The sequence below is a fragment of the Bos indicus genome, chromosome 4 (genome assembly GCF_029378745.1).
Source record: "Bos indicus isolate NIAB-ARS_2022 breed Sahiwal x Tharparkar chromosome 4, NIAB-ARS_B.indTharparkar_mat_pri_1.0, whole genome shotgun sequence".
Taxonomy (NCBI): domain Eukaryota; kingdom Metazoa; phylum Chordata; class Mammalia; order Artiodactyla; family Bovidae; genus Bos; species Bos indicus.
In genome coordinates, this window is record NC_091763.1 from 75,291,691 (window position 1) to 75,316,207 (window position 24,517).

General features: G+C 47.7%; 1 protein-coding gene across 11 annotated transcripts in view; it reads left to right on the forward strand.

Annotated features, from left to right (window-relative positions):
- TNS3 (tensin 3) overlaps positions 1–24,517 on the forward strand; it is a 222,781-nt gene that overhangs the window by 191,117 nt on the left and 7,147 nt on the right. For all 11 annotated transcript variants that reach the window (XM_019958904.2, XM_070787988.1, XM_019958902.2 and 8 more), the window contains 7 exons: positions 8,478–8,649; positions 10,075–10,676; positions 11,766–11,852; positions 16,294–16,425; positions 19,505–19,600; positions 20,312–20,389; positions 21,170–21,247. In XM_019958904.2, coding sequence (XP_019814463.2) covers positions 8,478–8,649; positions 10,075–10,676; positions 11,766–11,852; positions 16,294–16,425; positions 19,505–19,600; positions 20,312–20,389; positions 21,170–21,247 — 1,245 coding nt within the window. The remainder of the gene's footprint in view (positions 1–8,477; positions 8,650–10,074; positions 10,677–11,765; positions 11,853–16,293; positions 16,426–19,504; positions 19,601–20,311; positions 20,390–21,169; positions 21,248–24,517) is intronic.

Consider the following 24,517-nt stretch of genomic DNA (forward strand, 5'->3'; position numbering starts at 1 on the left):
AATCTCCATGGTGCAGTCCTGATGAGAGGATGCTCTCACTGCAGATGAAGGCACCTCAAGGCTCCTTTGTTAGCAGTCTTCACCAGGCTGATGGCTCTTTCCGGAGAAGGTCCAGGACAAAGTTTAGCATGAATGGTGATGGTTTAGTTGCTAAGTTGTGTCCGACTCTTGCAAGCTCATGGATTGTAGCCCACCAGGCTCCTCAATCCATGAGATTTCCTAAGCAAGAATACTATAGTGGGTTGCCATTACCTTCTCCAGTGGATCTTCCCAACCCAGGGATCGAACCTGGGTCTCCTGCATGGGAGGTGGTCTCCTGCATTGCAGGCAGATTCTTTTACCGACTGAGTCACCAGGGAAGACCTTAGCGTGAATGCCACACATTGTTTCCACAGGCGGGCCAGAGCCCCTGGGGCTTCTGCCTGAAGGAAGGAAGCAGTTTTTCTGAGAATCTAAGACTTCTAACCCAACAGGGAGTCATGGGTGCAACATCTTCACCAACATAGATGGGGCCTCATTTCTGCCTTCTGCTGACAGTTTACCTGTTCCTGGGTAAATCTAGTGGCTTGTTAGGGTGACTCCCTCTCTGTCATCCTCACTACCCACTTCCTCTGCAAGTGAGTTATACACATTCTCCCTCTGCTTAAACACTTTCTCTGGATTTTTTTTTTTTTGGCTCAGCTCAAGGAAAGCTTCCCTGTTTCAATGCCTCTTTTCTTCTCTCTGGCGCCATTTCTCCCCATAGCCTGACAGCTGCCGTAAACATTCTTGTCTACCTGGATTCCTGCTGGATTGGAAGTAGCTTTTTTTTTTTTAATAGAATCTTATTTATTTATTTGATTTTTAAATCTTTGACTGTGCTGGATCTTTGTTGTTGCACACTGGCTTTCTCTACTTGTGGCTAGCGGGGACCACTGTCTAGTTCCAGCGTGCGGGTTTCCTCGTTGAAGGTTTCTCTTGTTGGGGAGCATGGGCTCTAGGGTGCGTGGGCCCAGTAGTTGTGGTGCAGGGGCTTAGTTGCCCCACAGCATGTGGAATTTTCCCAGACCAGGGATTGAACCTGTGTTCCTTGCATTGGCAAGTAAATTCCTAAACCACTGGAAGTAGCTGTGAGGCAAGGATCTTGTATCACTGAGGCTGCTTTCTGTTGCAAGTATCCAGTCCCAACTCAAACATGAGTAAAGGAACAAGAAAGGAGGACGTGTGATTATTCACAGGAGCCAAAAGGTGGGACCAACCCAAGTGTCCCTCCACGGGCAAAGGATAAACATATCGTGATTCATCCATACAGTAGAATGTTATTCAGCCTTGAAAAGAAAGGAAATTCTTACACATGCTACCACATGGATGCACCTTTAAGACACAGCCAGACACAAAAGTACACATACTGTGTGATTCCACTTACGTGAAGTACTTACAGAAGTCAGATTTATAGAGACAGAAAGTACAAAGGCAGGTGCCAGGATCGGGGGAGGAGGGGGTGCAGAGGCAGTGTTTAGTGGGGACAGAGTTTCAGTTTAGCAAGATGACAGGAGTTCTGGAGATGGATAGTGGTGGCGGCGGCACAACGTGTGAATTGTACCTAACGCCTGTAAACTGAGCACTTAAAACTGGTAAACCGTGTTATGTCTGTTTCACTCAATATTTTTTTTTAATGGAAATATAAGTGAGTCTTGGAGAGCAGTTCTGGCCGCAGCTTTGGTGTCATGAAGCCTCATTCCTCATTTCTCAGTTCTTGTGGAAACTCCCTCATCCTCGGGCTCTGGGAGTGGGGGTGTATGGTATCCCCAGGACCTCCAGCCCCAGTGCTGATAAAGTCTAGCAGGAAGGAGGGAGTTTGTTTCCCTGAGAGCTTACTCCAAAGCCCATTTTTGAAAGATGCTCATTCTTTACAGGTTGCTAAGAGTCCTGGTTAGTCACTTGAGAAACTGCCCTCGCTTAGTGCATCATCAGAGTAGGAACTGCTTGGGAAGACTCATTGTGAAGCGAAAACAGTTTCCAACATTGCCACATTAGAATTCCCTGCACAGCACCAATGGAATAGGGGCAAATGTGTTTTCTTTCCAGCGTGTTTGACTCAAAACCTCTGAATAGAAACAAGACATCTTCAAAGAATAAGAAGAAACAAGATCCCGATTGTAATGAGCTGTTTTATCTGCATTTTCTGCTTCTTCTGTGTTATTGAGTAGAAGGAAAACTGTGGGAATAATTCCAGTTTGGATGAGATCTTTGTGGAAGGCTCTCCCATCTGTTAACAGACAGGGACCCTGACTGCAGTGGTGGTTGGGGCACCTCAGCTCTGTTGGAAGCATGAGAATGTTGATGCTTCTAGAAGAAACACATTTCATTCTTGGGAGAGCACTCCTAGTACTTACTGGAAATGGTGACCTTAACCCATAGAACACATTCATATGATGTGATTCTGACATAAAGATTTACAAAAGAAAAAAAACTCAAGATCTAGAAAGTATGTGTTTATCCATGTGGGGGCTGTCGATCACTTCCTTCTGTGTTTGTAGAGTATTTATGAGGCCAGAGATGCAAGACTGATTTTTGACAAAAAAAGAAAAACCTTCTACGCAGCGTTGTGTTTTGAGTCTTCCGGGGTTTTTCTGTGTTTGATTGTCATTGTATCTAGCTGTCTGCTCATCTTTCCCTTGCTCTCAGAAAGACTGGCTAAATGGTCTGTTGTTCATAGACAAATATAAAAGAAACACTACAAGATAAGGGCTCCCTTTAAAAGTTACTACTGTTGAACTTCCCATACAGTCTTGCATTTAAAAATAATATTTTAAATTTAGAGCTAGACAACAGAAAAAGGACTATTTTAACTATGAAATGTTTTCTGTAAACCTTAGTTTACATAAAGCAAAAGTCAAGAGCTGAGACTTGAAACGTGAGAAAGGGCATGTATGCTTAGTTGTATCCAACTCTTTGTGACCCCATAGACTGTAGCCCACCAGGCTCCTCTATCCATAGAATTCTCCAGGCAAGAATACTGGACTGGGTTACCATTTCCTCCTCCAAGGGATCTTCCCGACCCAGGGATTGAACCCATGTCTCTTGTGTCTCCTGCTTTGACAGGCAGGTTCTTTACCACTGAGCCACCTGGGCCTGAGTAAATCACCACAGATGGAAACCACCAATTTACAGAGGAAAACAGAAGCAGAAGGAAAAGAAACAACGGAGAAGTAAATCTAGAGCTAAAGAGACCCTAGAAATCATCCTCTTTGATTCTAATTGATGGGATTCTGTGGATGAAGAACCTGAGGTCCCAGAGGTTGACAGCATATTCAATGGCCTATGACACACGGCAGAACCCAGACTAGAACTTGGGGGTCTCTGCCCTCCTTCCCTGTCAGCCCCAGTTTCAAACCCAGAAGTAGAGTGAAAGAAAAGAAAGATTTGTTAATGTTTCATTTTGCAGAACTCTCAAATGTCAGGGAAGGGAACTTCCTGATTAACTACGTCATCCCCGGAAGGAGGAACGAGGGGATGGAGATAGATAGATTATAGATATGAAAGACAGATATTAAAGTTCATATAGAATATTTAATAGCAATTTGTACTTATTAGGAGTAAGTAATATATGAGTGAATACTTTTTTATACATTTTATGATTTTTTTAATGTAACTAGGAAGACAGGAAGTGTTGATTTTCTTTTCTGTAATGTCACGTGCATTAGTCAGTAGGGGTACCTACATCCAAGAGAACAGTCGTATGGGGATGAACCTTGCTGTTTGGGCCCCTCTTTACCTTTTATGCCGGGCCATTCCCTCCGGTGAAGGCCTCAGCTTCTGGGTCAGGCGGCACCAGGCTCTGGAAGACAGGGAGCTGAGAGCAGCGCAGGTTCCCTTTCTTCTTGTTAACTTACACCATGTGATGTAAATAGTGGCGACCAGAGAGCAAATGTTCCCCAGCTTCCCACAGAACCTCCTGCAGTGGCCCGAATGAGAGCATAAAAATAGACCTTTTGGGAAAGAGCCTGTGACCCTCTCTCACCCTGTTCTGGGTAAAGGAAGTGCAGGAATGGGAAGCCGAGGGGAGAGGACACCGGACATCCTGGGAGCCCAGAGGGAGAGGCAGGCGCCCTCCTCTCAGCCCTCAGCCCAGGACCATCTGCTCAGAGAAAACCAGGAAGCGAGGGGGTTGATTTCCAAACACTGAAGGCGTTATGTGGGCTCCTTTGGGTGTCAGTAGGGAAGAGAAAATGCGGGAATGTAATGAGGAGGAGCAGACCTGCGACTTTGCCAGGAGGATGACCAAAAAGAGCCCAGATCAACTTGGGCACCAGAGATCCGATGTGCAGGGGGTGTCCAGCAGTGTCCCTGTAGGCCTTAGTTCCCTCACAACTGTGGACACAGCCTAATGGCAGCTGTGGCCCTGGAAGTCTCACGGTCCCGGAGCCCCTTATGTAGTTGGTTTAGGACAAACGGACATGCTGTCTGTGGTGTCCAGAGTGGAGAAAAGGCAGCTGGGACCAATGCCTGCTTCTCTGCCCTCATCTCGAAACTCTCATCTGCTCCCATGGCTGTCACTGCACCCCTGAGCCTCCTTCTGGGTCCAGAGCTGAGAAGATAGAGCCCCTGACCCCAAGTCCCCAATAGGCAGCAGGGCCCATAGACGGTTCTCCTTTCAGAAATTTCACGTATTGTTCAACTGTGAATGGCAAATGTGCAAGTTGAACAAAACCCAGTCAAGACACAGCCTTCCTGCTCTTGGCGCATGCGCACTTTGAGAAATGAGGCAGATTCTTGCAGAAGGGTCTGCTGGCTTGACTCATGCGACTGGTGTCTCCGTCTGTACTTGAACTCAGATTTCAGGGTCCTTCTCCAGCCGTGTGGGACCCCTCTTCTTATGTCTCTAGATTTACAGTGGGGCTAGGGGCAGTGCCCCACTGCTTGGAGAATGAAGGGTGTGCCCTTACCTCCCACGAGGCCCCACTCGTAGTACCCTTTACATCTCTGAGCACACGGAGGGACCAGGAAGCCGGGGCTTCCACTCTGAGGTGCTGGGCCACTCCTTTAGGGGTTAAATCCTGTTGCCCTGGCAGGAGCTGATCTGAGCAGAAGGCACCAAACCCAGCCACGTGCCCCAGAGCTGGCTCTAGCTGAGTTAGGAACAAAGCCACTTTCATGGAAAGCACTGTGCTTGTTTTCTGGAACAGGCAGCGTGATAACAGCACAAACTGGGATCTCATTTTCCTTTGGCTTCTTCTCCTTTGGTGGGACTCCTGTGCACCACTTGAGGGTGGTGGAGGATTCCTGAGGTAGCTGGGATTCCTATGGCCCCTGGACTCGCTGACACGCAGCCCCTGTCACTGCATGGGGACCACCGAGAGCAACCTTGGTGGCAGAGGAACTGACCCTGTGAGTAGGCACTGTGTGCATGCTCGTGCCATTCACTCATGGCCCATGACATACTCAAGCAGCCCTGAAGCAGATGTGCTAGACTTAATGGATAAACCGTTTTTCTTTTCAAAATTGTTTTATTTATCTGTTTTTGACTGAGCTGAGTCTGCACTGCTGCATGTGGGCTTTCTCTATTTGCAGCAAGTGGGGGCTACTCTCTAATTGTAGCACTTTAGCTCTAGGGCATGTGAACTTAGTAATTGTAGCACACAGGCTTGGCTGCCCAACGGCCTGTGGAATCTTTCTGGACCAGGGATCGAACCCACGTCTCCTGCATTGGCAGGTGAATTCTTAACCACTGGACCACCAGGGAAGTCCCAAACCATTTTTCCAATCCTTGACGTGCTGGGTCTGTGCTGCTCCTTGACATGGGACCGTAGGCTGATGGGCACAGCGTCCTCTCACTTCTCGCCAGTCTCCTGAACCATATCTGCATCCTTTCTCCTGCCCTGTACTTTTGCCTCTGCACCTCTGCTAACTCATTCATAGTGTGACTGACCTGAAGCTCCCACCAGCTGCCAGTTCAGTGGCGGGGCCAGCAGTGAACAGTGGAGGCTCCTCTTACCCTGTGAGCACGGAGCCCCTGGATGGTGCCCAGTGCACCGTTATGCATACCCTTTGGGCTGTCAGAATCCCACCAGCCTTCCAAGATACTGTCAGATACCGCTTCCTCCAGAAATCGAACTCTCTCTAGATAGAAACATCTCCTCCTGCAGGTCACAGGCTGCAATTCACATGCTCCCTGATGCAATGCTGATTTGAGTGCTAAGAGCTAGCTGGTGCTCAGCAAATACATTTCTGAAGTAGAAAATGAACACAGGCTGATGTAACTGAAGATATAACTTTATCATCAGGAAGAGAAGTGTGGGTGCAGAGAAATATCTGAAACACCATGCATCTTTGCTTATCTGTCCCACTTCAATCAGAAATATTGAAGGATGGGCTTTGGAGACCATCCTCTTGGTTAATTAATTCAACAAACATTTATTTTAGAACATTTGCCGTAGGATGTTGTGCTTGCACGAGGGGCAGTTAAACAGCATAAATAGGATGACTGCATCTGCTCTAGTAATTTATAGGTGAGTCATAGCAGGAGACACACCAGCCCTGTGTGTGACACTGACGTTAGCACACCCAGCTCTGAGTGATCATGGAGCATTTGCAGCTGGGTCCAGGAGACAGCGTCCATCCAGGGGCTTACAGTGTATTTTGTACCAATAGAACAGTAGCACTCGACTTTTCTGTGATCAAAAGTTTACTAAAGGTTTAAAAGAATTAACACAGAATTTGGATATCACCTTCCTCCCAAAATGGGACAAGTGCTCTGTTTAAGTTTGTCATTGATTTTCAAAAGTTTTACTATTAAGTGAATAAGTGTAGTTGTCTTTTTATTTATCCTGCTTAGATTTCATGATTTTTTTTTTACACTTGTGGCTTTTTTACACTAGTTTTTACACTACTTTTACACTAGATTTCTTTAGTCTGTTTTGGGAAATTCTCAGTATTTTCCAGTATTGATTCTGCCTTATTGAATTTCTCTACCCCTTCTTAAACTCCAATTATATGTGTTAGAATTTTTCATCATATCTCACATATATTTCTCCTCTTTTCTGTATTTTCCATTCTTTTCCTCTCATGGCTTCAGGCTGGATATTTTTCTCTGGACCAGTCATCATTTATGCTGTCTCTAGTCTGCTGATACAATTATTGACCTAAGTAAGGCTTAATTATATTAATTGTGTTTTTAAGTTTTAGGTTTTCTGTTTATTCTTAATGGATTCCAGGTCTCTGGTGAAATTCTCTCTTGTCTTATATTTTCTGAAACATTTTCAGTTTGGTGCTGGGTTGCTTAGTCAATCAGTCGTATCAGACTCTTAGTGACTTCATGGACTGTAGCCCACAAGGCTCCTCTGTCCATGGGATGGATTCTCTAGGCAAGAATACTGGAGTGGGTTGCTATTTCCTCCTCCAGGGGATCTTCCCAACCCGGTGATTGAACTGCGTCTCTGGCATCTCTTGGATTTGCAAGTGAATTCTTTACCACTAAGCCACTGCAGCTTCCCATTTAAAATCTGTGCCTTTTAACGCCAGTGTTTGTATTACCTGTGGGTGTGTTTTCTTTTCTTTTTTTTTTCTTTCATTTTTTGTTTTGTTTTTTATGTTTTTGTTTTGTTACCTGGAATGCCTGTTCAGTTTTTTAAATAAATATTTTATATTGTGTCCAAAAAGTATAGATAAATTGATAGATGTTAGATGGTTGGATAAATGGATGGCTGAATGGATGGATGGATGGATGGATAGATAGGTGGATGGACTATGATGGATAGAGCTGAGTAACATGAGTAACGTGAAATTTTTTCAGCTTTATTATTTTCTGATCAATCCTCCCTTGTTTTAAGGCAGAAAGCAAAATAACTTGTATTTCTCACAGTATTATTTTATTATTATTTATTGACCATGGTAGATTTGTCTAGTTCTCAAAAATTAGTTTTTAAAAATATTTTGCATATTTTTAAAAATACCCAGAAATGGTAGTGATGCTAGACTGTAAGCAGGGTGGACATCTGGTCAGTGGAACATGTGAAGTTGCCTGGGGTTTGTAGGTGTCAGGCAGGGTTTCCTGGTATTCGGCTTCTCATCACCCCTTGACAAGAGTCAGGCCAAGTGGTCTCTGCACCTCGTGGGGGTGAAGACACTGCAGGCAGGGCTGTGTTAGGGGAGGAAAGTGTTAGCTGAAAGCACAAGACTCATCAGTTGCCCACCCACCCCACAGCTGCTGGTTTGCACTTTCTTTGGTTTGCATGGAGACCTTGCTGATTCTAGTGAGAAATGGTTTATCTCATCGGGGCGGTAAGTGTATCAGAGTAACTGGCCCTCAGCTTACTCACTGATGATACTCATGAGTATGTGTTGACAGCTGCAAGGACCAGCCAGATGTTTCTCCTTTGGAAATGTGCTGGGAAAGAGGAGGCTGCACTTGGTGGAGTCAGATCACCTCCTTCTGCAGCAGAAAGCTTCGTAAGTGGCACTGCTGCTTACAGTCTGCTCATGTTTCCTTGCTCCAGAACCCCGAGGCTGCCCTGAGATTCTCAGTCATTCTGTGGGGATGTCAGAGAGCCCTGTTGGACCCAAACCCACGATGCTCCGGGCCGACATGCCCACGGCGCCCTCCTTCCAGCGGGCATTCACGTCCTCCTGCACCATTTCTGGGAACAGCCCCAGCCAGAGGAGAGGGAGGTAAGGTGGCCATTGAACCAAACACAGGCTGCTCTTACAGACCCCAGCCTGAACACCACAGAGGGAAGAGGGGGGCAGGGGTCTCGTCCTCCACACGACACCAGGCCGCCTTGTGCACTGACAGCCATCGGTCTTCAAAAATGCAGTCAAAATAAAAACTCCTGTGTCCACCTTCACTTTTAGCAGGTGGGGTGCTCAAGGAACACACTGCTCTTAGAGTCTGGGCACAGCAGCCAGTTAAGGACCGTGATGGCATTGTCTGAGCTGAGGCTGGAAAGGGGGGTGCAGTGGTCAGGCTAGGAGCGGGCCTGCCCAGGGCTGCAGGTTGGGGGTGGGGAGAGCAGGCAGGATGCACTGCTCTCGGGGGAAAAAAAGGAATTTGTGCTAGTGTTTGGGAAAGCCTTGGGTGTTGGGGGGGTGGTGCATGGACAAAGAGAAATGTCCTATTTCTGCTTCACAAAGGACTACCCTTGTGCAAATTCACATGCTCAGGGTAGGAATCATTTCTTAGTGTTTTACTTGTGGGTACATTGCTCTACAGTTACCATCCTGAATCCCACCTCATTTCTCTACAAAAAAAGGGGCACGTTGCATATCAGGGCTTAACGTTACACACACAGCAAGTATGTGTTTGCTAGTGAGATATACGTGTTACTTGTCTTTCTATATTTCTAAATATAGTTTCCAATATTTTTTTATAATTAGGTTTATTCATTTTTAATTGAAGGATAATTGCTTTACTGTATTGTGTTGGTTTCTGCCAAACATCAACATGAATAAGCCGTAGATATACCTATGTCCCTCCTTCTTGAACCTCCTCCAGTATTTTACTGTTGGAATTTCCCATTTCTGATATGGTAATCTCTTGTGTTCTTACTGGTATCCTTAATTAGCTTGTGGTCCTGCAAGCACTTATTGAAAATCGACTGTGTGAGGATGTTGGGCATGGGGAAGAGGAACCCAGGGGGAGGGGGTTTAAGCAGATGCATGGGTGGTGCCTGTGTGGTGGGACCAGGGGAAGGACAACGCTAATCCCTGTGCTCACATGGACACGGGCAGGGAGGACTTCAAAGTCAGACACAGTGGAGCTGCAGCTTGAACTGAAGAGAAGAGGGGACTTTGCCAGGTCAGAGTGGGAAGGAAGGCACGCAGGCTGTAGAGGCAGGGAGGGCCGCCTCCCCTCCTCGAGGTTGTGGACTGAGCATCTGGGGTGAATGGTCAGGTGGGAGGCTGGAGAAGCAGGGCCTGAGTTCTGATATTTGGGGAGCCCCACGTTGCTGCAAGGGGAACCTCAGTACCCCGCCTCTCGTCCGCATCATGTGGGAACTGATGCTAATTCCCAGGCTAATTAGACTAATTCCCCTAATTAACCACTGCTAATTCTCTCTGGATATGTCATTGTCTCGCCATTTGTCTTTTGAACAGCCCTTCCTCAGCTGAGCACCAGTGGGTGGAGACCAGCCCCAAGTCCACGCTGACCCTCCTGGGGGGCAGCCGGCCTGGCAAGGACGGCCCCGCGCGACCCCACTTCCCGCCTGCCGACCTCCAGACATCCTTCCACGGCCCCGAGCTGTCCCTGGCGGAGCCGCCGGAAGCTCTGGGTCCCCCGAGCAACCAGGCCTTCCTGAGCTTCAGCACTGCCCCCATGGCGGGAGGTGGGCTCCCCGCCGGGGAGGACCCCGGGGCCTTGCTGGCCAATTCCCACGGAGCAGCCCAGGCCCCTGGCAACCCACTGACGGCAGCTGAGGCTGCCGACAACAGCTTCCTGTCCCACAGCTTTCTCACGGTGGCACCTGGACACAGCGGCCACCACAGCCCGGTCCTGCAGGGCCCGGGACTGGCTCTGCCCGGGCAGCCACCCCTTCCTGAGAAGAAGCGGACCTCAGAGGGAGATCGGTCTTTTGGCTCCGTCTCGCCATCCTCCAGCGGCTTCTCCAGTCCTCACAGCGGGAGTACCATGAGCATCCCTTTTCCAAACATCATCCCGGACTTTTCCAAGGCTGCCGAGGGGGCAGCACCTTCCCCAGGTAGGTGCATCTCCACGGGTAGGGGGCCTATCCTTGTGCTCAAGCCTGCACTCGTGCAGGGCAGCACCCTGGGGTTATGGCTCGGCCTGCCCAGTGAGCCCCAGTGCTGTTACTGGGCTGAGTACCTTGAGAGAAGAATCCATAGCCTTCAAGGGTGCTTTTCCATCTCACTGCAATAAACGTAAAGTTAGTTACTCAGTCGTATCTGATTCTATGACCCCATGGACTATAGCCTGCCAGGCTCCTCTGTCCATGGAATTTTCCGGGCAAAAATACTGGCATGCCTTCCTCTAGGGGATCTTCTCAACCCAGGGATCAAACCCACATGTCCCACATTGCAGGCGGATTCTTCAGTGACTGAGCCGCCAGGGAATCTCAGCCTAGCCCAAAGGAAAATACCAATCTGGAGCTGCCTCTTCATTCACCTGGGCTTGCCAGGTGACCCTAGGGGTAAAGAATCCTCTTCCCAGTGCAGGCAACATAAGAGACGTGGATTCGATCCCTGAATCAGAAAGATTTCCTGGCAGAGGAAATGACAACCTGCTCCAGTATTCTTGCCTGGAGAATCCCATGGACAGAAGAACTTGGTGGACTATTGTCCATAGAGTTGCAGAGTAAGATATGACTGAGCATGCACACACTTCTGCATTATTCGCATTAGATTTTGTTCAACAGCAGAAAATGCCGACATCCATGGTGGTTCTATTTTTTTCACTTGGAGTCAGTGTTCTGTAATAGTAATTAAAAAAAATTTTAAACAAATACATTTGAAATTTAATTATCTCATGTTTCAAGTGTCGAAGAAAGAATTAGACACTGATAGGAGTAAGGGACGTCAGCCTTGCTCTGCGTGCTTTCTGTCTTTGTAACTGTGTGTGGGTGAAATGGGGTGCCCGATCGTGGAGGTGTCCTGCTCTCTTTGTGTTTTCTGTTATCAAACAGCCACTCCCTGCTCCGTGTTAGGCTTCTCCCCTGTAAATAGAGCGCTCTCACCTGGGGTGGGACTTTGAACTTCTAGGTCCTTTTGAGGTGAGAGGTTGCAATAAAAAACACCCTTCATAGTTACTGTTTTTAAATTTTGTTTTGCAGATAATCCAGGTGATAAGCACGTGTCTGTAAACTTTGTTCAGGACACATCCAAGTTCTGGTACAAGGCGGACATCTCCAGAGAGCAAGGTGCGTGGGCCGGATGAGGACCCTGTGTCTGGGGTGGGAGCGTCGGGGAGGCATCACCTGGGGATGGATGCGTTAGAGCAAGGCCTGCACTTCATTACCTACCTCAGGGGAAAGGCTGCAACCTTTAAGTTTTTATTGGAAAACATTATTCCTAAGGAGGGAGCCAGCCAGGAAGGGCACCAGCCATGATCATTCCAGTGTTGGGTGCAATTCCACCAGCCAAGGTCTGGCCGGTGTTGCCCGCGATGCCGCAGATTGTGATGAGATGTCACGGGTCCCAGCCTCAGGGGGAAGTCAGGGGGAAGAAGTGTCTTTCCTATTAATGGGCACACCTGCCTGTGTCACATCGGAAGGACAGACTGCCAGCAGCCTTAGCCCAGCTCTCACACACAGCACAGTGACTCTGGGTGTGCAATTCAGTCTTAAGGCAGCTGGCGAATATGAGAAATTGTTACTACTGTTGAGCAGCTAAGTTGCATGTCACTTTTTACTAGAACACGAATGTAAGAGATGTCCCAGAAGGCAGCTGGCATGCCATTGGTGGCGGTCCCTCTGGGACCGGCCCTTAGGCAAACAGCACTCACTCCTTCAGCAGAAATTCCTGGGGTCCCTGCGAGATGCTGTTGTCCGCCCTGGAGGTGATGACACGGCCGCCTGTGGGCTCATCACTCCCAGGCGTCTCTTGGAGAGGATGACATGGAACTGGCTGGGGGGCTGGCAGACGCTGGTCAGGATGCCCAGGAAGGAGGTTCCCCGGGGTGGGTGGCTGGGGGTGCTGGACTGAGAAAGGGGATGGCGGGTGTTCCAGCGGCCAGGCATGCTAAACGCATGGTGAACCGCCACTCAGGGCTGGGATCTCAACTTGGGGAAGAAACTAGGAACTGCTCTCCTGGGGAATTCCTCAGAAATGCCTGGATGTGAATAGTTAAATGCCTGGAAAACAGAGCCATCCAACTTTTTCATAGAAATTCTTATACTCAATTAGGCAGATAATAAAAATGGTAAGAATGTGGCTTTCTTCCCATGAGCTCAATGGACCAATTGTCATGTCATGTGGGGGGAGCCCTCTTGGCCCCGAGAGGCTTCTGAGTCCCTGAATTGGCCTTTGTGCTGTGTGCACTCACCACGTTTCAGGCTCTGGTGTGGCCAGATGCTCCGTTCCCGTCCCCTCCCTGCTCTGGTTGCAAGAACCCCACTCACTGTGGTCCTTAGCTCTAGTGCTCAGTGCCTCATCCAGCTCGACAGACCCTGAGAGTGCTTGTTGAGGACCTTGCTCTAGAGCGTTCTAAATAGACCATCCTACTCCAGTGGCTCAGTCTTTCAGACCAGGTGGAGGCTGGGCTGGACTGTCTCCTCTGAATGAAGAGGCGGGCTTGGTTGGAGTGTGCCTGATGGGTCCTGCAAGACAGGCATGGCACAGCCTGCCTCATAGGGTGTGGGGGAGAGACTCTGGGTGGAGGGAACCTCCCTTGTTGGCATCTGCTAGGCAGTAGGAGTTATTGTTGTCATTTGACTAATCTTGCTGTGCTTAGTTGCTCAGTTATGTCTGACTCTTTGTGACCCCATGGACTGTAGCCCGCCAGGTTCCTCTGTCCATGGGATTCTCCAGGCAAGACTACTGGAATGGGTTGCCATGCCTTCCTCCATGGGATCTTCCCAACCCAGAGATCCAACCTGGGTCTCCCGCACTGCAGGTGGATTCTTTACTGTCTAAGCCACCTTCAGTTTACTTCAGTTTCTCAGTCGTGTCCGACTCTTTGTGACCCTATGAATTGCAGCACGCCAGGCCTCCCTGTCCATGACCAACTCCCGGAGTTCACTCAGACTCACGCCCGCGACTCACACCCATTGAGTCGGTGATGCCATCCAGCCATCTCATCCTCTGTCGTCCCCTTCTCCTCCTGCCCCCAATCCTTAGCCACACATTTAAAAATATTTCTTTGGGGTGGATCCCATCTCAAAATAGCTAATACGTGCATGGGGCATTGATTTTCCCAGTTGAACTCCAAAAGCGGAACCTCTTCTATTTTCTGGATATTTTGTGCAGACAGCACCTACACAAACGAACGCTCTGGTGGGTGTGCCAACTTCTCCAAATGGAAGAACGCCTCTTGTGGGTTTGTTGTAACTGCTGGGATGTGCTGTTTTCTGGAAGAACTGTGATGAAATTTCAGGGAGATGGAGGAGGGGGAGAAAACCTATTGCCTGTTTTGGGGCACAACTGTTCACATATTTCTATGGAAAGGTTAGTTCCTTGGGAGTTTTTTTAAAGGTGAACATAAAAACCTCAGGAGAAAAGGGGCTCCAAAGTAAAGTAGAAAATTTTTTTAAATTTATTGATTTTTGGCTGCACTGGGTTTTCGTTGCTTTATGTAGGCTTTCTCTCGTTACAGCGAACCAGGGCTACTTTTCATTGTGGTGGTACATGGGCTTCTCGTTGTGGTGGCTTCTCTTGTTGCAGAGTACAGACTCTGGGTGTTCAGGCTTCAGTACTTGCAGCACTTGGGCTCAGTGGTTGTGGTTCACGGGCTTAGTTGCTCTGAGCGCAACATGTGGAAACTTCCGAGACCAGGGATCGAACCCATGTCACCTACATTGGCAGGCAGATTCGTATCCACTGTACCACCAGGGAAAGCCTAAAGTAGAAATTAAGTATGACTGTGCCAGCTGTGCTCTCTGGTCTCTGCTCCAGCATCCTTGAAAGCTCCAGCTGCAGGGAGAGAGGTGGTAAGGATGTGGCTGCTGCCCCTGCAGCCACACGGCAGACCTGGCTTTGCCCCTGAAGGTACACTAGCTCGTTCTCACAACCTCAGCAAGGGTTCATTTCTGTTTCAGAAACAATGAGTCCAGCATGGCCCTCAGGCTCTCTTGTGCCCAGGTGGCCTGGTGATGGGTGGAGAGGGGAGGCCTGAGAGGGTAGAATGGGCCAGAGAGGAGCCAGCCTTCTCTCCACCACCCAGAAGTCTGCTGCCCAGAAGGCTGGGGCACTTCTTTGTACCACAGTGAAGTAAAATCATGACTGACAAAGAAAAGCCTTGGTTATCACAATTGAAAAATATGACTTCTGTAAGTGATCTTTCCCCTACTTTAAAAAAATAACATATGTTCAGCTCCCATAATCAGAAAACATGCTATGAGACAAGACCTGCTCACGGGCCTGGGTCCCTGGTGTCTGTTCCCCACCCGTCTTGGGGGGCGGGTACCAGAGCAGCAGGTGGGCTGTGGCTCCACGTGTTAGGCTTGCACCCCTGGGGTCACACCAGACCCCCTCCCCTTAGAGAGCATGTGCTTTCCTCTGCTTCTTTCCCACCATGCGCATAAGCTCGTGCTTGGGGCCTGTCCTGCCACAGGCTGGGGCAGTGCATGGAAAAAGGTGTAGAAGAAACTGGCTGTTTTATCTGCAGCCAAGCAAATGCCATGTTGTGGGGTGGGGCTGGAGTCAGGGTACACAGAGGACCTGGAACAGGGGGCTCTTTGGGGTTATTTCTGTTGCTGATGGTGCTTCCAGCCACTCCCAGGTTAATGTCCGGCCCACTCTACTCCAGACAGGGCCCTGGGCTCTACAGAAAGGCAGCATTTCCATGGCTATAAGTGTATAGTGCTTTATACTTTAAATCCCTAGTTTTCTTTTTGTAAAATGTATAAAAGAAATCTTGAGAGGTGTTCTGGTTACTGGAGAAAATTCTCACTGGTGTCTGGGCCGCATCAACCTGAGGATACTGTGATGCTAACCCATCCCTCTTTTTTCCTGTATCCTGAGTCCAGGACCTGGGAGGCTGGACCTTGAGCTTCAATGGGAGGGATATTAGAGCTACCTGTGTTCCAGCCTCCCTGGGGCAGATGGCAGGTGTGGTGCCAAGTGCATTTCATGGCCCTCACTGGCCACATCAGATGGGGTTCACAGCCTTGTCCAAACTGGAAACAGCTGGCCACAGTTGCCACCCCTGCCTCCAAGCCACGGGACGGAGGGCTACCTATGGCCATCCCCTGGGCCGAACCTTGGGACTTTATTAAATATTCAGTAACTTTGGGGGTACATCCACAGTCTTCAGAAAGTATGATTGGAAATTTCTTTCCTCCTATGGAAAGTTGAAAGTGCACGCAGGGAGCCGTAGGGCAGGGCCACGCCGGGGACCAAGTGGCAGCCCTGCCTGACTTCCTGCTCCACGAACTGTATGCGGAAACCAGTGGGCCTCGGTTTCCTGGGCTGTCAGGTGGGGTCCTCATTTGGGCTTCAAAGATGCTGTGGGGTTAATGGGAATTGCGTGTGAAGGCAGCACCTTTGTGATCTGAACGGACGGGCCACCCTGTAAAATAAAATAGTCAAGCCCACACGGAACTTCTGGTCATTGCATTTTCCCTTACCCTTGTCACGGCCGTAAGTGGAGTCAGGCCGTGGCGTCCCCCACAGACACTCACGTCTGTCTGTTCCCCTCTGCAGCCATCGCCATGCTGAAGGACAAGGAGCCCGGGTCATTCATCGTCAGGGACAGCCACTCCTTCCGAGGTGCCTACGGCCTGGCCATGAAGGTGGCCACACCCCCGCCCTCTGTCCTGCAGATGAACAAGAAAGGTGGGTCCTGCTCTGCTCAGCGGGGCCTTGCCTGTCAGTTCCCTCTGTTCCCATGAGGTGGTGGGTGACTTGCAACAGCACTCATAGGTTTTCCTCTTAGTATTTATTTTTTTTTGGCTGTATTTTAGTAAGTACTGTCCTAGCTCAAGAAAGAAGGTTAATTATTTATAAATTTCCTTTTTCTTTTTTTAACTTGTTTTGATGGGTGATCCATCCCATTGTTCAGATAACAGAACAATAAAGCAAGGCCTCTGATCAGGAGTCTTTGTTTCCATTTTCAGCCCTGTCTGTCTTAGTCCCCTCTTGCTTCCTGTGGGTAAACATCTGTAATAAATTCCTGTCTTCTCACTGTTTGTTCAGTGCACACAAATAGGCATTTTTCCTTTTCTCTTACATAGAAGGTGGCATACAGTATACACGGTTCTTGTTCCTACACCCTGTAGAGTATTTTGATGGATTGAAGGTGAGGCCAGTGCGAGCCTGAAGTCTTGAGACTCGCCTTCTCAGGGAAAAGGACAAAGACTTCCTCTGTCTCTCGTCCAACATTGCACTGGTGGCAAATTCTAGCTGAATAATGTGTAGTGCAGGCAGGGCGTCTTCTGACCTTTTTAATGTTTTCAGTTATGAACATAACCAGGTACAAAAGCGTTTGCGATGCCTACATGCATAAGTAAACATTATTGTGACGCAGACGTGCATGTATCCAACCACAGGTGGCAGCCTTGTGGGAAGCCCCCACATGCCCTTTTCTGAGTTTCATGATCCATCACCACCATGGCTTTTGGTTTTCGAGGATACTGCATTTAACTGGTGAAGGCCCTTCCAGTGACCCCGTGTCCTTCTGACCTACCCCCATTAGCCCGTGAGTGCTCCAGCTTTCTGAAAGCAAGCATGTTTTAGGCTTACCTTGTACTTCCCCTGCTCCGGCCATTTCTCTAAAGATCCTTGGTTCTTTATATTGGGGAATAGTATCTAGAAACCAAAATCTAATCTCTAGTTTGGTGTCAGAGTATCACTCCTCTCTAGGACCTGAGCTAGGGAATGTGAAAAGTAAAAGTGTTAGTCACTCAGTTGTGTCTGACTCTGCAATCCTGTGGACTGCAGCCCACCAGGCTCCTCTGTCCATGGAATTCTCCAAGCACGAATACTGGAGTGGGTTGTCATTTCCTCCTCCAGGGGATCTTCCCAACCCAGGATAGAACTCATGTTTCTTACACGTTTCCTACATTAGCAGGCAGGTTCTTCATCTAACTAACACCACCTGGGAAACCCATCTAAAACAATTCCTGAGCTCATGCTGATAACCACCCATTCAAATACAAAATCAACAGGTCTTTTCTCATTGCTCCCTCAGGGACAAGCTCGGTTCCCAACAAAGCAATAGACTTTCTCCCTTCCTCTGTCCCCTAATATATGGCTTCTGGTTTATTCTTTTTTTTTTTTAATCTCATCCTGCCCTCTGTGCCTTTTTTTTTTTTTTTTTTACCAACTATGCCACAAATTCTAAGGAAAGGGAAAAGATTCTTTTCCCCTAAATGGAGATTGTGGGCTGGAATGTCAGCAGGTCACATGACTCTTGCTGGGCACCTGGACTCACCTGGGTGAGGGAAGGATGGACCAGAATGAGCACAGATTCTGCCCCCTTGGTGTTCAGCTGGAGCTTTCAAACCTAGGCCAAAACTTTTTTTTCCTGCATGTGTTATCTTTTTGGAAATACAGATGGTGGTGTATAATTCTTAACCTCCAGGTGTACATCCTGCCTCTAAGGTCAATATTGACTCAGTCTTCAGGCGAAGGCAACAGAATAGAGGATTTTAGAATAGCAGATTTCTGGACATGCAGCGTTGCTGGTGTCCTCTTGGTGAAATTTTATCTGGCTGCCAAGTCTTCAACCAGCCCTTGGATCTGGTATTTGGATTTCACAGTGTAAGGACAGATCTGAGAGGAGAGTTGACTAAACCAGGAAAAAGCCCAGCAAGTCACCAGCCACCCCTGGTACCCCAGAGACAGAACAGCGACAGACGTGTGGCGGGGGCTGTTCTCCAAACCCCTACACAGCTGGTTTCCCACTGAGTCACTTCTCACCACTGGCATCCAGACCACACTCTGGGTCTTCCTTCAGTTTAGAAGCCATGGATCATTTTCCTCCCACAGCTGAATGGCAAAATGTTCCTTTCCCCGTTTTTATTCAGTACTGCCTTTTATGGAATCTGATCATTTCCTTTCCTACCAGCTATACTGCCCTTGCGAAATGCTGACACTGATGTTGATATTTGTCACTGTTGTTTATAATAAGCATCATTAGGGAACCTGCTGTGGGCCAGGTGTGGGGCCCAAACCTGCCTCTAGCAGACCTGGCCATCAGAAATGTTAGAAGTTACAGCAGACACATTCCCATGGAAACCTGTTGCCATGGAGACACATTCTCAGGGAGGGTGCTGAAGGAGGTGGGAGAGACACAGCACAGCATGAAGGTCTGTGGGATTCATTAGCACAGCAGTAACTTCTTTTTATTCTGTTTGTTATTAGTACTTTTCCACCACCAGACAGTTTGCCATTCTGTGGTTTTTCAGGATGCACTTTCTTTCTGGGCTCATGGGCTGGCATGAACACAGTGTAGTAGCAATATGATTAGAGGGCTTGCTTTCAGGAGGGGCTTGGTAGCTGACTCCTGGCTAAATCTTACTCGGAAGACTGGCACCCTTCCAGCTCTTTCCAGTGATTCATTCTTGGCCATCATGCTGTGTCTGGGTCCTTCTAAGCTCTTGTCTTATGAGGTGAAGGAACTGGAGGTACATGTTCTCAGTTCTTAGCTGCTCATTCCCATAACTGGGAATTCTGCAGAATGTTTGAAGCTCTTTCCCAAGGATTCCTCCACCTCCAGCCGTGGTCACTGGAGGGAGTTCTAGCTGCCCATCCAGGCAGTGCTCAGACACTGCCCTGCAATCCAGCTGCTATTTCTGGAGTGGTTGTTTGCAGCCTACCTGTTGCAGGGGCCAGATTCTCCTTCGTGCTGTCATCCTCCCATGCTCTCATTTTTAAAAATGCTCTTCTCTTTGTTTTAAATCTCTCCCCTCAGCTGGAGATTTGGCCAATGAACTTGTTCGGCATTTTTTGATTGAGTGTACCCCAAAAGGAGTGCGGTTGAAAGGGTGCTCCAATGAACCATATTTCGGTAAGTGGCTGAGCGCCTGACATGGTGTCTGAACCCATGAGCATGAGCTCCCTCTGCTTGGTTCATCACTCTGCTGGGGCTTCACTCAGAGCATCTGCTTTTCATCCCCATTTTTAGATCCCTCAATTATCATTTCTAAAATAAACTGGATATGAAATTGTTCTTAAAAGCATTCTTAAAACTAGGCAAATAAAATGCACCATGCTAGGATTGGAAATGCAGGTTCCGTTAGGTATGGTCTATTCAGGCAAGCAGAGAAGTATGGACAAGGTTGGGAGTCCACCAGGCACAAGGAAAGCACAGATTCCCTGTGAGAAGAGATATTTTTTGACCCTGCAGGCGTGTCCAAAAGATGGCATGCACTCACAGGCAGAGCCTGAGCAAACCAAAGCATCGCCCTACAGAGACGATTTGGTGGTGCCGGTGAGGGCGGTCTCAGAATCAGCAGACTGTGTGACTTGTTTTTTATAAATTGGCAATGGCATATCTTTGGTGAGAATCATCTGTAGTTCCTATTACCTGCCCCTTTGCTGTCTGCTGGACTTGCTGCTTCATTGAAGCTTTGCACAAATTCCCAGTTATTGAGTATGTAGGTTGCTAAAAATATAAGGTGACATGCTTTACAGCAGCCTCCTTTCAGTAGATGAATTAACTGAGCAATGCAGTATTTAGGGCTGTGCTCACTCCTGTTTGCTGTTCATCCATTCACAGGGAGCCTGACGGCTTTGGTGTGTCAGCATTCCATTACGCCCCTGGCTTTGCCCTGCAAACTGCTCATTCCGGATAGAGGTACGCTGCCGGGGCCCCAGGGCTGCTCTGGCTCTCTGTGTGGGGTCATTCACAAGGTGTTGGAATCCATAGAGATTCAGTGAGAAAAATCAGAACAAAACTTCCTTTCCATCACATGTCTGTGGGTAAACCCTGAATAGGTCAGGTCAGGTAAGAAGAGGTGGCCAGGTCAGGTAAGAGGTGGCCCACTGCCTCTACAGCCTCCACTCATATCTTTATATCATGGCTTTGTGAAAAGCTTCTGTGGAGCAAAGATTCTATAGCTCAGAAGTATAAAATGCTTGGACTCAGAGACCTTGCAAGGTCATTCACATTTCATTTTTGTAATTCTACAAAATCAGAAAAATGTTGATATTGTTGACTTTAGGTGCTAGATGAACTATTCTGTTTACCTTTGTGTTTGTTTCAAACTATCCATGGGAAAAGAATTTTTAAAAATAGCACCCACAGCATATGATCAGACATATCCCTGCTTTCCTAGGCCATCTCAAGTTCACATAATTGCATTATGTTCCAGAAAGATGATTAATTTAAAATATAGGTAGATGTGACTTACGTTTCAAAATGTAATTGTTCATATAAATTAATTCATAGATGAGAAGGGTAATTTTCTGGCCTGTGCCATCCCAGATTTTGCTTGAAGTGTGATGATGGCTTCTCTGGGTGCAGCTGTTGTTGCCAGGAGGAAGGCCCAGCTCTGCAGAGCCTGCCTGTCACCCTCCGGGATGCAGTCATGAGCATCCACATTGTCATGCATTTTCTTGTTCCTTCTTCCTACAGATCCATTGGAGGAAATAGCTGAAAATCCTCAGCAAACGGCGGCCAACTCTGCGGCCGAGCTGCTAAAGCAAGGGGCAGGTCAGTCCTCAATGTGTTTTCCTCTCCTACTGGCTCCTGGGCAGAGGTGGGATTCCTTTCTTGCCTGCAGGCTGGGTTCCTTTCCTTGCTGTGTCAGGGGAGGCTTCCTTCTGTACAAGCCACCACAGGGCTGGGCTGGGGGTGGCGGGGCAAGTGTCCTGGCGGCAGGGCCAGGACTCCACGGGCCAAACAAGACCAAATTCAGTCGTATAAATGTCACAACCTGTGTTTCATTTGGGGACATGGTCAGATAGACTGTGGGTAACGTGTCCCTCCAGCAGATATATAGTAAAGTGATCAATGAGTCCACAGTTTGACCCAGGGTGACACCGACCCCCAGACAGCAAGCTACTGGGGGCACTCTTTTCTTATTAATATATTTTATTTTTTAGCACAGTTTTGGGTTCATAGAGGGTGCTGCAGAGGTTTCTCTTATACCCCCTGTCCCCACACACATGCACAGCCTCTCAATTAACAACATCCTCCATCAGGTGGGACATTTGCTAGAGCTGATGAACCTACATTGACCCATCTCAGTCACCCGGAGTCCATAGTTTACATTACTGTTCACTCCTGGTGTACATTCCATGCGTGCGTGCTAAGTTGCTTCATTCGTGTCCTACTCCTTGAGACCCCATGGACTCTAGCCCGCCAGGCTCCTCTGTCAATGGAGATTTCCCAGGCGAGAATACTGGAGTGGGTTGTCATGCCCTCCTCCAGGGGATCTTTCGGACCCAGGGATCAAACTTGAGTCTCTTATGTCTGCATTGGCAGGTGGGTTCTTTCCCAGTAGCACCACCTGGGAAGCCCATGGATTTGGACAAATGTTTAATGACATGTATCCACCATTGTAGTATCACACAGAATAGTTACACTGCCCGAAACATCCTCTGTGCTCCACCTGCTCATCCCTCCTCCCAAATCCTGGCAAACCAATCCTTTTATTGTCTCTGTGGTTTCCCTTTTCCAGAGTGTCATATGATTAGAATCATACAGTATGTGGAGCCTTTTCAGATTGGATTCTTTCACTTAGTATTATGCATTTAAGATTCCTCCATGTCCTTTTAGGGCCTGAGAGCTGTTTCCTTTTAGTGCTGAATAATATTCCATTGTCTGGATATACCACACTTTATCCATTCACCCACTGAAGGACATCTTGAATGCTTACGTATTTTGGTAATTGTGAATAAAACTGCTATAAACATCCACATGCAGGTTTTCATGTGGACATAATTGTCAACTCCTTTGGATAAGTATCAAGGAGCACAGTTGCTGGATCATATGGTAAGAGTATGTTCATTTTGTGAGAAACCACCAAACTGTCTTCCCGAGTGGCTGCACCATTTTGCATTCCCACAGCAATGCATGAGACTCCCTCCTGCTCCACACCCTCCTAGCAGTTGGTGTTGTCAGTGTCCTGGAGTTTGGTCATTCAAAATAGGTGGTTAGTGGTATCTCATTGTCATTTAAATTTGCATCTTCCCAATGACATATGACGTGGAGCATCTTTCATGTACTTGTCTGCCGTCTTCATATCTTCTTTGGTAAGGTGTCTGTTAAAGTTGTTTGTTCATTTTTCAATAGGGTTATTTGTTTTCTTATTGCTGAATTTTAAGAGTTCTTTGTATATTTTGGTTCTTTGTGAGATTTGTCTTTTGCAAATACTTTCTCCTAGGAGGCAGCTTGTCTTCTCATCCTCTTGACAGTGTGTCTCAGAGCATAAGATAAGTTTTTTATTTTAATGAAGCCCAGTTTATCAATACTTCTTTTCATGGATCCTGTCTTTTGTACCTAGAAAGTTATCACCAAAGTCATCTCAGTTTCTCCTGTCTTATAAGAGTTTTATAGTTTACGTTTTACATTTACATCTGTTCTGTTTTGAGTTAATTTTTCTGGTGGGTTTAAGGTTTAAGGTCTGTGTCTAGATTGATTGTTTTTGCATGTGGATGTCCAGTTGTTCCAGCACCATTTGTGGGAAAAGACTGTCTTTGCTACATTGCATCTCCTCTGTTCCTTTGTCAAAGGTCGACTGACTGTATTTATGTGGGTCTATTTCTGGACTCTATTCATTCCTCTATTCATCTGTTTGTCTTATTATTTCACCAATACCACACTGTCTTGATTACCGACATTTTATAGTAAGCCTTAAAGTCAGGTATTAATATATCAGTCCTCTCATTTGGTTCTTCTCCTTCAATATTGTATTGACTTCCCCGGGTCTTTTATTCTCCATATAAACTTTAGAGTAGGTTTGTTCATACCCACAGAGTAAGTTGCTACAATTTAGATGGGGATTTCATTGCCTCTACAGATCACGTTGGGAAGAACTGACATCTTAATTATATATTGAGTTTTCCCATTCATGAATGTGGAATATTTAGTTTAGTTCTTTGATTTTATCAGTGGGAGTTTTATAGTTTTCCTCATATAGATCTTGTACATACAATATTTTATTAGACTTATACCTATTTCATTTTGGGGGTGCTAATATAAATTGGGATTGTGTTTTTAATTCCAAATTCCTCTTGTTCTTAGGGAAGTGACTAACTTGTATATTCACCTTATATCCTGCAGCCTTGCTGTAATTGCTTATTAGTTTCAGGCCAGGCCATTTTTGCAGCATGAGACGCAGTCCTAGCGACCCCAGCTTAAGAGGGCTGTGGACAGGCCACAGGGTTCTTGTGGGTGTGCCCTGCGTCTTGACACCAGGGACACTGTACTTTATTTCTGTTCTTCTTAACCCACCTGCGTGGTCATGTGGCAGCGCACCTGCCAACAGGTGTGACTGCTGCTCAGTCTCAGAAGTTGGGGTGGAAGCGGAGCCAGTTCGCGGCCAGGCCTCCAGGGAGACTCTCCCAAAGGAAGACAGCCTGGGTGGGGACACAGCCTGGTTGATCGATCCAGTCACAGGAAAGCACTTTCACTTCTGTTTAGTGAATATCTAGAGACCTTTAGAGATGGAGTGAAGATACCCCTACTCACTCTCAGAGCTGCATCTGGCAGACTGGGGAATGAGAGCGGCTCTGTTCCTGGGGGGATCACATCCTTGGGGAGTGGCCAGGAGAGGTCATGGCTCCTACACAACTGAACTTGAGGCAGAGTCTGAATGTCCCGTGGTCACAACAACCCATTGACTTATGCAGGGAGCTAGGCTCAAAAGGCCTTCAGGCTGTTTACAAAGCCGCATTCACAATCAGCTATTTGCCTCTCCAAGGGGTGATGGCAATGGACAAGCCCCCAGCCCCCTGCAGGGTGGGGATGGGACAGGCT